At 44.2% G+C, this 9,462-nt stretch overlaps 2 protein-coding genes across 2 annotated transcripts; one reads left to right on the top strand and one right to left on the bottom strand.

Moving 5' to 3' along the window:
• The first annotated feature begins 1,075 nt into the window (after positions 1–1,075).
• LOC112266527 (putative claudin-24) lies at positions 1,076–3,185 on the top strand. Its single transcript, XM_024444084.2, has one exon. It carries the CDS (start codon positions 1,455–1,457, stop codon positions 2,136–2,138), a length of 684 nt encoding a protein of 227 aa, XP_024299852.1. The 5' UTR covers positions 1,076–1,454; the 3' UTR covers positions 2,139–3,185.
• A 3,990-nt stretch (positions 3,186–7,175) lies between these two features.
• LOC112266525 (claudin-34-like) lies at positions 7,176–9,398 on the bottom strand. The gene is made up of 2 exons (XM_024444082.2): positions 9,158–9,398; positions 7,176–8,449 (listed from the first exon to the last, which is right to left on the bottom strand). Exon 2 carries the CDS (start codon positions 8,138–8,140, stop codon positions 7,361–7,363), a length of 780 nt encoding a protein of 259 aa, XP_024299850.1. The 5' UTR covers positions 8,141–8,449; positions 9,158–9,398; the 3' UTR covers positions 7,176–7,360.
• Between the last annotated feature and the right edge of the window lie 64 nt (positions 9,399–9,462).

Here is a 9,462-nt window from a genome sequence, read left to right as displayed (position 1 = left end):
TGTTTTGTCTTTTGAGTTGACATAGCAACCAAAGAATCTGATGTCTTCTCCCATTTCCATCAGCCTTATTTTAAAAAGGTACAGACAATCAGTTTTATTCTTACTTAATCTCATCTCCCTGGCAACACTCCATGGGGCCCCACAGTTTCTAAAGAGACAAAGCTAGTAGTGAGAAGAAATAGCATTTTCACCGTGTGCGTGCGTGTGTGTTCAGTGGCGTCATGCCCATGAAGGGCACATTAACCGTCTCCAACGGCATTTAAGATAATTTATCAGTACATCCAACAGGCCTCATAAGCGCAGACCACGTGTAACCACGCCAGCCCAGAACCTTCACATCCAGCTTCTTTACCTGCGGGATCGTCTGAGACCAGCCACCCGGACAGCTGATGAAACTGATGAGTATTTCTGTCTGTAATAAAGCCCTTTTTGTGAGGGAAGACTCATTCTGATTGGCTCAGCCTGGCTCCCCAGTGGGTTGGCCTATGCCCTCCCAGGCCCACCCAAGGCTACGCCCCTGCCCAGTCATGTGAAATCCATAGATTGGGGCCTAATGAAGTCATTTGAATTGACTCATTTCCTTTAGTGAACAGTAACATTGTAAAATCGATTAATTTGTTGCATGTTACGTTTACATTTTTGTTCAGTATAACTTGATCAAGCTATGTAGCCTATTGATTCCTTCTTGATGAATAAATCAAAACAAAAATCTTTTGCTGTTTCTCTGTAATATAATATTTTTTTACATAGAATTTGGCATTATGATTATGGCTCTAGATTGCAGGGAAAGGTTCCTTCAGGTGCTTGAAAAATGCAAAATTGTTCCAGAGGAGAATCATTATGCCTCCCTCCATTATGCCCCCACTATCCCCCCATCCTCACAACACCCCTGTGTGTGTATGTGTGTATGTTTTGTGAAATAAATCAGTGTTTTTATAACATCCTGTCTGCATTTTAAAAGCACCCTGCGTTAGGCTACAACCTCACTGTGTGTGTGGAAATGGACATCACCATAGATCTGAATGATGCTGTTGTTCAATGCGTCTGACTCTCACTCCTCACCCAGTCACTCTCTCCTGACCACTGAGTATGGCAGCGGCTGAAGCGAGCCTCCAAGGGGAGGGCAACATGTCATCAAGCCGCTGCTTTCCTCCTCTCAACTGCAGATGATGCGTGCATATGAGTGAGCTACTGATCGTTTGAAGAAGTTACTCCCTCCCAACCCATGCTGGTAGTAGTAAACCCTAATTGGGCGTACGGTCTTTTGAACAAATTGAGCCTCGATCGGAACCTACTGGCCGTGGCTTCCTCTCGCTTCAACTGGCTGCAGTTCAGAAGGACAGGAGCAGAGAGAAGCAGTCAGGAGTCCTGGCTGCAGTTGACTGTGGCACAGAGAGACAGGGAGAGCAGGCAGCTCGGGAGCCAGAGAGTGGCCACTCAGAGTGGGCAGCACTATGGATCCGGGGGTGTGCGCTATGGAACTCCTCGGGGTCTTCTTCTCTATTGGTGCCTGGATCTGCTCGCTGGCCACCACCATCATGTCCACCTGGCTGACCCTGTCCACCGACCTGCTGCCCGCGGAGAGCTACGAGCTGGGCCTGTGGGAGACATGTGTGGTGCAGGACCTTGGAATTCTGGAGTGCAGACCCTATGACAGTCTCCTTGGCCTGCCTCCGGACATCAAACTAGCCCGGATCCTCATGTGTGTAACAGTGGCCACGGGCCTCCTAGGTCTCCTGCTAGCCATTCCTGGAATCTACTGGATCAACAGCTGCAACCAGGGGTCTGAGGGTTTGAGGGTGAAGAGATTGATGAAGATGCTGGGGGGGATATTTTGCTTGGTCGCAGGGATACTGGGTCTCATACCTGTGTCTTACATCGCTCACCTGACGGTCATGCGGTTCTTTGATGAGGCCGTGCCGGCCATTGTGCCGCGCTGGGAGTTTGGGGATGCCCTGTTCTGTGGCTGGACGGCGGGGTTTCTACACCTGGTGGCTGGCTCTCTGCTGGTCACCTCCTGCGTGTGCCTTCAAGAGGAGCCCTGCACCTTACAAATGCCTATACCGCTACAGAGAAGACATACACACGTACACAGTACCAATACCCCACATAGGAAAAGGTCCATGGAATATGTTTGATGAGCTATTGAGAAGTGAGAACAGTATTCTCAGTAGCCTCTGCCCTGTCTCTATCGATGGTGAATAAAACACTGCTTATCTAAAGCTTTTTTATGCTTATTTACATTAGCTATAGTTATTGAGTACACTTGCTGGGACAAATCTTTCTTCATATTCTGAGACAGAATTTGCACATAATGGTGGTACTTATTTCAATCACTCAAACAGGGTTTGGTGCATGTCATTGTTTGCAAAAATATCACCTACATTTATCAAACAGAAATTCTTGATGGAACCAAAGAGACTAAAGCTTTTAAAGCTGCCATTTCTTCCTTGGTACTGTGTAAGAGATAGTGTGCAAATGGTGCCAGAGAATTTGATGACAAGCAGTATTTTGTCTGTGAAATGGCTGTAAACTATTCTGGCCAAGGTTGATTATTCTGTATGTCAATGTCAATGATTGTCTTGGATATCATATCTTATCACAATACAAATTATTTTTTTACAGCATCTGTCATCATTATTGTCCAATAACTACATGAAGCCAGATTGAATGAAGCTGATTTCTCACTAGCAAGGCCATAAAAAATGTATCCCTTCTTATAGCCTACACAGTTACTCAATCAACAACGCATTACAGGAATAATGAATCATACAAATTGTAAAACGAACAAAGAGAAAAGGTATAACATTATATTGTAGAAAGCAAGTAAGAATTAATGTGAGGAATGTACTAAGTATTTGGGAATGTGTGTTTTAAATGGTGAAATATAAGGACTTGATTGCCACAACTTGACAAGACAATGACTTCATGGATATTTGAGGATCTGATTGTATTTGTTTCATTTCTGCTGAAATTTCCACTATACATTCTCTCTAGTTAGAGGCCAATATTACTGATTTACCACATACATTATATCAGATATATATCAATATACAGGTACATTATCTTGTATATTCCTCTGTAGTGGTTCTGACTCTGAATTGATACATATCCTATATCAGTTATATCCATAGTCTGGAGAAATCTGTACATAAAAAAAAGTTGATATTATCAAATAAAGAAAAAACCTGACAAAAATCTGACCATGATTCATTCCTAAGCATCACAAACCGCCTGCTTGTGTTACATAAGCGCAAACTGTTGCTAGACAACGATGAGGAAGTGAGTTTAAGTAAGGTGAGGTGACAGACCAAGTCCAGTGGAAACGGAGCTGAAGTCTAATTCCCGCTGACTTCGGTCTTGGCTCCTGGGCTAAGCTGTAGTTAATGAACATCAGAATAATGATACGTAATGTGAGGAATGTCAGATTTCCTGGACATCGCCCATTACACACAAGCTTGCTCAGGCATTTCATGTTCTTATACTTCATTTTTTAATATAATTTCTCCTTTATTTAGCCAGGTGAGTCCCATTGAGAAATTCATCTCTTTCTCAAGGGTTCCCTACATGGCCAAGCGGAAACAACAGCCGTAAAATACTTCCTGTCTATTTCAATGCTATAATTTCATCTCCAAATGAGACCATGTTCCCTATGCAGTGCATTACTTTTGACCAGGACCCATAGGGAGCTGGTTAAAAGTACTGCACTATTTAGGGAATAGGGCACCATTTGGGACACAAACTTGCTTCTGAATGTGCTCTCAGGTCTTCACATTACGAGAACCCGCCTGGACTTTGAAATGCTCGATTTGCTCCCCACCGCCTCCTGTGTCCATGTTGTCATCTGAAAGATCCCATTGTTGTCCCCTCACAATGGAAGTCATTATAGTTTCCTATGTTAATCGCTTGATCTATCATAGGCAGTGGTTGGTCCTGCATCAGAGAAACACATGAAGCCAACCACTATATGTTAAACGGCTCTGTTGTCGCATGTCACTTTGAAACACCATGAAAGGGAACATTCGAAACCATTCTATCCTACCTCAATCTCACAGTCACACAACAGCTCTGTTGTACAGTGCTGATAAAGTTATGCTCCTTTCTCAGAAGATTGTGAAATGTCTTGTGGGATATGTCTATCGCTTGGTGGTTAATGATTAGGGTCAGGGTGGTTAGGGTTATCACTATTGACGATTAGGGTTTGGGTTACGGGTTAAGGACAGGTTAGGTTGAGGATTTGGGTCTGGATCAATCAAGTTCAATGAGTTGCATCGATCTATTCCTTCACTATCAACTTTACTGTAACAACTTTAGTATTGTTACAGACTCATTTACAAAAATAAGTGTACTGGATGTACGGTCTTACATCCTATTTCGCAACAAAGAATCCTTCACTCATGCTGCCAAACATACCCTCGTAAACTGACTATCCTACCGATCCTGGACTTCGGCGAAGTCATTTACAAAATTGCCTCCAACACTCTACTCAGCAAATTGGATGCAGTCTATCACAGTGTCATTCGTTTTATCACCAAAGCCCCATATACTACCCACCACTGCGACCTGTATGCTCTCATTGGCTGGCCCTCGCTTCATACTCGTCGCCAAACCCACTGGGTCCAGGTCATTTATAAGACTTTGCTAGGTAAAAGCTCCGCCTTATCTCAGCTCACTGGTCACCATAGCAACACCCACCGGCGCTCCAGCAGGTATATTTCACTGGTCACCCCCAAAGCCAATTCCTCCTTTGGCCACCTTTCCTTCCAGTTCTCTGCTGCCAATGACTGGAACAAACTGCAAAAATCACTGAAGCTGGAGACTCATATCTCTCTCACTAACTTTAAGCACCAGCTGTCAGAGCAGCTTACAGATCACTGCACCTGTATATAGCCCATCTGTAAATAGCCCATCCAACTACCTCATATTATTATTTTTGATCCTTTGCACCCCAGTATCTCTACTTGCACATTCATCTTCTGCACATCACTCCAGTGTAAATTGCAATTATTTCACCACTATGGCCTATTTATTGCCTTACCTCCCTAATCTTACTTCATTTGCACACACTGTATATAGACTTTTCTATTGCGTCATTGGCTGTACATTTGTTTATTCCATGTGTAACTCTAACCACTAGGCTACCTGCCGCCCCGTTGTCTGTGTCGCACTGCTTTGCTTTATCTTGGCTAGGTCGCAGTTGTAAACGAGAACTCGTTCTCAAACTGGCCTACCTGGTTAAATAAGTTCAAATAAAATAAAAATGTAAAAAATGCAATATTTCCCCCCCTGAAACATTATGCTGAAGGCAATAAGGAGGTGGTAACACAATGAAGTCGATGCCCTGGGGACAATAACTAAGAACTTCAATGCCAGGGCGAGTGATTACACAATGGTGGGGAATCCAGAACATGTTACACAACATCTACAAAACAATAAACCTGTCATCACCTTTCAACCTTCTTCCTTAATGTCTGAGATTAACATCAGCCAACAGCTCTATGCCACGTAGTTATGCTGTAGTAACGCTATGCTAACTATAGACTAGACCAGGGCTCTCCAAGTTAACCCTGTCCCTGGACAGCTACTGTCCCGTAGGTTTTCACTCCAACCCTAATCTAGCGCACCGGATTCTAATAATTAGCCGGTTGTTAAGCTGAACCAGGTTAATAACAGCTGGGGTTGGAGCAAAAACCTACAGGAGGGTAGCTCTCCAGGAACAGGGCTGGAGAGCCCTGGACTGGAGACTAAACCCACAGGTCAGGTCCTTTAATATCCTCATTCTGCCCATGATGAGAGTGTGTCCTGCCCACTATAAAGTCCTCTGCATCCATTAGCCAGACCACAACCAATCCTCTCAATGAGTTGAGTTCCTCTGCAAACCAAAAAAAGAAGAAAAAAAAAAAAAGTGTTGGACCCCTGACGGAAAAATCTATTTTGTTCCCTCCCAACACAGTGTGCTGTCCACAGGATCCGACTGTTCTGACTTTCAGCCAGAGTAACAATCCCCACTGTGATTGTCCTTACTCCGGCTTTGAGAGGTCTGGTCAAGGACTCATATGCCCTGTCACAGCCAGTCTCAGCCTCCTCCCCTGCACTGTTCACATGAACAGGGCCCAAATGAGAATGAGAGGCTCCACAATACACATCACTTCTTCTTGGCCACTGGTGTCTTCATTTTGGGACCATAGTTAACAAGGACATTACTTACATTTATCAAAGCAAGTTAAAAAAAAACTGAATAAAAACCTTTAAAATACTCAAAAAAGAGCAATGAATGAACACATTTGGAGAAATAAAATCGAATCCCTTCCTCTTCTGTAGCACAATCAAATGGATGATATGATTTTGTGGGACCGCGACTGTCAAAACACCGTTCTGCCAGAGCCAATATTTGACTTGAACACGATAACACCTTACGGCCCCTAACGGAAGCCTCGTTACCAGGAAACAATGTGGTCTAATAGGGGCAGACAGTGTGTGTGTTCCTAATTGCACTCTTTTCCTTTTATAGTGCACTACATTTGGTCTCTGGTCAAAAGTAGTGCACTGTATAGGGAATAGGGTGCCATTTGGGACAAAGCCAGTAACTACCCAGCGTTCACCAGTCAGTGGGGGAGCTCTACAGAGTGCAGACTGCAATGCAGTCAGGGATAGAGGATCATTGAGGTCCTTGCCGGGCTGTCTAAAACCAGACTGAGGAACAATCCTGTTGCTACTCCACATCAAAACTAATACAGTGTGTGATAAGATTGTATTGATTCAAACATGGTCTCTTTTAAATCACATGATTTATCACAACTATTTCTGATTGAATTGTGCATGTGTATAATATTGTTCCTGGATGTCAAGAGCCCTTAAAAGTTGAAGAACACATTTAGAATGTGATCAAATAAAACAGAAACGGTACAAATTCTGCATAATTTACAAAGAAATACATTCAATGGCATCAGCAATACAAGTATGAAATGTAAAACATTTAATGTGATCAGTTTTTAAACTCCCTTTGGAGTTATTGCAAGGCAATGACTAAAGAGGTGTGTTGCAAGCATGTCCTCAAAAGAGAAAGCGTGTGTCTTTGTGTACCCTCCAAATCACTGCTTCTCTACAGTATCAGTATTAACTCAATACAACACAAACACACTGTGAAATACTCTTGACTATTACTCCTGCTCTTTCCATGACAGACTAGGTGAATCAAAGGTGAAAGCTATGATACCTTATTGATGTCACTTGTTCGGAGGTCGGTGGGGGGGTTCTCATACAAACCATATAGTTAAATCAAACGGCTATTCCTTTATGTCACATCAAATACAACATTGAATATGGTCAAATCATGTATGATTTCAGAAACAAACTAAAATCACAAGTGTTCATCAGAATGGAAGGCAGGATTGTCCATGGCCTGAGAGTTATTCAAACTGTCTCCTGGGTCTGTGGGACACGGTAGGGATAATGTCCCAACACTTGACCCATCAAAGTGTCTCGCCTCTGGACAAGGCGGCTCCACTCTGGGTCCTACCTTAACAGGGAACCTGTAGAAGATGAAGATAACTCCACTGACGATCATCATGAACGACCCTACGATCCCGACCCCGATACCTGCCCCCGCGTTCTGGGTCACAGGTGCAGGGGGCATGTGGAAGTTTGACGGGAACGCAATCGTTTGATTGGTCACCACCGAGTTCAGGTTCCACAGGAGAGGTATGAGAAAACACACAGCGGACAACAAGCACAGAGTACCAGCCACTGCGAACGCACAGCGGATAGGTGTCTGTTTCTCCAGGCCAAAATAGACGTTCCTGAGGGCGTAGACGGCGGCAGCGTTCCCACAGAACCCCACGACCAACCCTATTAGAGTGAGCACCTGGGCCGTGGCGACCTCCGGGGGCGTGAAGGCGTCCGACAGCGCCATATTCTGACAATACATGACCCTGAACCCTGAGGTCACAAGGGTATGGCTATAGAAACACACCCTCCAGATTCCGACCCAGGCCACTCCTGAGGTGATGAAGGTCAAGTCGGCCACCTGCCAGACCCTCCACTGGATGAGGCCAAGGGTCACCGCGGTAAGGACCCAACCCACGGCACTCAACCACAGGCTGACGAACTGAGGGTGAGCTGTGTGAACCAGGTATGCCATATCATAACACACAGAGAGCCTCACCTTAAAACGGACAGCCAAGATAATCCACCGACAGTTCTCTTAGTCTGCCTACAGACAAACAACATCTTCCGATCAGATGAACTGAAGCCCCGTCATCTCAGACAGCTCATCTCAGAGAGCTGCCATACTGAATGAACAGCGATCGATCTTCTTACTGATCCTGTTTTTCACCCTCAGGCTCCAGTCTCGCACCTCATATTAAGGAAGAGGCTTGGATACGTGGTCGTTTTCCCCCAGATCCGGTCCTGCTGTCTCTAGGTTGGAAGACAAAGCAACTGCTGCCCTCTGAGAGGAAGAAGAAACATGCAATGTGGTGAGAGCAGGCAGCTAACACCACACCTGTGAATGTGAGGAGCCTCGACACAATACATATTTGAGGAGGAAAGACAAAACAGAGAGATGAATGACTATGGCAACTGGTGCCATGACAAAGTCTACAAACAGGGAAATTACAACTGGGGGTTAAATGCAGTGGATAGGGACACATGAACTAGATGTTTTCAACAGGCTTTATGTCCCCATTTTAACTACCTCAAAAGGCCATGGTATGGTTTATCGCATGCCACAACGCAACACAATCAACATGTGTAAGAGTATGCGGATCGTGGGAGAATTAAAAAAGTGAACTTAAAAAATGTCATAGCTGGAGGTTGTTGTTAAACTGAACAAAGTAGTTCAAAGACACATGCAGTAACCAAGAATAGCACGTGAACACGTTGATTGGATATAAGACAGTGGGTTAAAGCATATAGCATACTTCTAGGGAGCCTTGACAAACGTCATTAAAACAACACAATCCCCATGGTGACATCAAGCACCTAATTATCACTATGGAAATCTAGCAATTTAGTTTGCCTTGTCAGAAAATTGCCTTTATAAATCAACTGTATGACGTAAAAGACAGACAGGACACGCTAGATTGATAATCAAATACACAGGATGTGGTGATAAAAATCAAAATACAAACTGATATCGGACAAAACAACACATTACCTCTTAGTTCTGACAGGTTAGTAGTGGTGAGAGCTACAGATCAGCAGTCAGTGTGCCGGACCGGCCATTAATCGTCCTGTGTTCGTACCGATGTAAACAAGACCGACGCTTCCTCATCTTGTACAACATATAAAGTCACAGTCATAACATCTCTGTGAATGATTGACTCCTCTATTGCTATTCACCAGAAAGAGGAAAGGGAAGGTGGGGCTAATTAACCGATCCTACAATCAGGCCACACTTAAAACCCTGCCATTTCTTAGCTTAGTCATTGTCGTTACGGCCACTGGCCAGTTGGGTAATAA

This window comes from Oncorhynchus tshawytscha, linkage group LG14 (genome assembly GCF_018296145.1).
Source record: "Oncorhynchus tshawytscha isolate Ot180627B linkage group LG14, Otsh_v2.0, whole genome shotgun sequence".
Taxonomy (NCBI): domain Eukaryota; kingdom Metazoa; phylum Chordata; class Actinopteri; order Salmoniformes; family Salmonidae; genus Oncorhynchus; species Oncorhynchus tshawytscha.
This window is presented reverse-complemented; position numbering and strand designations above follow the sequence as displayed.